Source organism: Hermetia illucens, chromosome 2 (assembly GCF_905115235.1).
Source record: "Hermetia illucens chromosome 2, iHerIll2.2.curated.20191125, whole genome shotgun sequence".
NCBI lineage: Eukaryota > Metazoa > Arthropoda > Insecta > Diptera > Stratiomyidae > Hermetia > Hermetia illucens.
The window spans coordinates 119,978,527-119,979,578 of NC_051850.1; the positions used below are offsets into that span (position 1 = coordinate 119,978,527).

Below are 1,052 nucleotides of genomic sequence, written 5' to 3' on the forward strand. Positions count from 1 at the left end.
TAGGAGTGGCTCATAAGAAATGACCGCCACTATCACTTAACAGGTCGTGCGATGGCATATAATACTGGAAAAGATGTACAAAGCTTTTGGGAATTCGTAGTTGCGGAGGTTGTTTCGGGATGTTGGGGGTAATATACATTGTTGAATACAATACATGAAACACCACAATTTCTTTCGCACCAAATGCTTTAATTTATTGTAACATTTTGATTAAATATGTATTCGTTTTTCCATTTTTCTCAATAACATTGTACGTAATCGCAACACAGTCAGTTCCGTCAAGATCAGTTCTTTTATTTTCCAGCATCGTTCATGGTTTTTGGGAGGCTCAGCAATGAATTGATCAGCTCTGAATTGCGTTTAGGCAAGGGTCCAATAATATTTCCGCTAGGATAAAACCGGCACGGATTAGTTGCAGATGGATTCAATGCTGTTAGCCAACTGATAAGCTCTCGTGTGTACTGAAATTATTTTGACTATGTTGAGGACCAAAATATATCACAAACATTGAGAAAGTAAGTCTTACCTCCTTGTCCAGATACCTCTCCTCATCAGGAGCCGGCAGACCAGTTATGAATCCAATCCATAGAAGAGCCACTGCACTAAGTACAATTAGTTTTGCCATTTTATTCTGTACAATTTCTAGATAAGTTTTTATGCGAATGGTTCTACCCTTGAAGGCTTGCAGAAGTGGAATGCATCTCGGATTTTCAGATCCTCCATTTTATAGTCGATTCTCAGTTCGAGATTTCCTTATGGACTCGGAACAAATATCCATGTCAATTTCAGGTCTAACAAAATAAAACAAAATGGTTTCATAGTATTTACACACGCTCATATACGTTTTGCGTAATGAACTCCTCCGCAACCATTCATCCATGATGTCCTGAACAAGGGAAGGAAAAAAAACTGACAACAGTCAGCATTACAATTGTCTGGAATTGACAAATAGCGCGAGGTATTATATTGCGAAATGCATTTGTTTATAGGAAAGAAGGTATTCAAACGTGTAAAACCAGGTAAGGGAGGAAAATGTGATGCTAATCAATTCG

General features: G+C 38.1%; 1 protein-coding gene across 1 annotated transcript; it reads right to left on the minus strand.

Moving 5' to 3' along the window:
• Positions 1-168: 168 nt before the first annotated feature.
• On the minus strand, positions 169-706 carry LOC119649376 (protein PDF). Its single transcript, XM_038051494.1, has 2 exons — positions 527-706; positions 169-461 (listed from the first exon to the last, which is right to left on the minus strand). The coding sequence occupies exons 1-2, from the start codon at positions 623-625 to the stop codon at positions 294-296; spliced, it is 267 nt and encodes an 88-aa protein (XP_037907422.1). The 5' UTR covers positions 626-706; the 3' UTR covers positions 169-293.
• Between the last annotated feature and the right edge of the window lie 346 nt (positions 707-1,052).

Coding starts and splice junctions, on each gene's coding strand:
- LOC119649376 (XM_038051494.1), bottom strand. CDS start 625: ATGGCAAAACTAATTGTACTTAGTGCAGTGGCTCTTCTATGGATTGGA. Junction 462..526: donor AGAGGTATCTGGACAAGGAG/GTAAGACTTACT, acceptor AAATAATTTCAG/TACACACGAGAGCTTATCAG.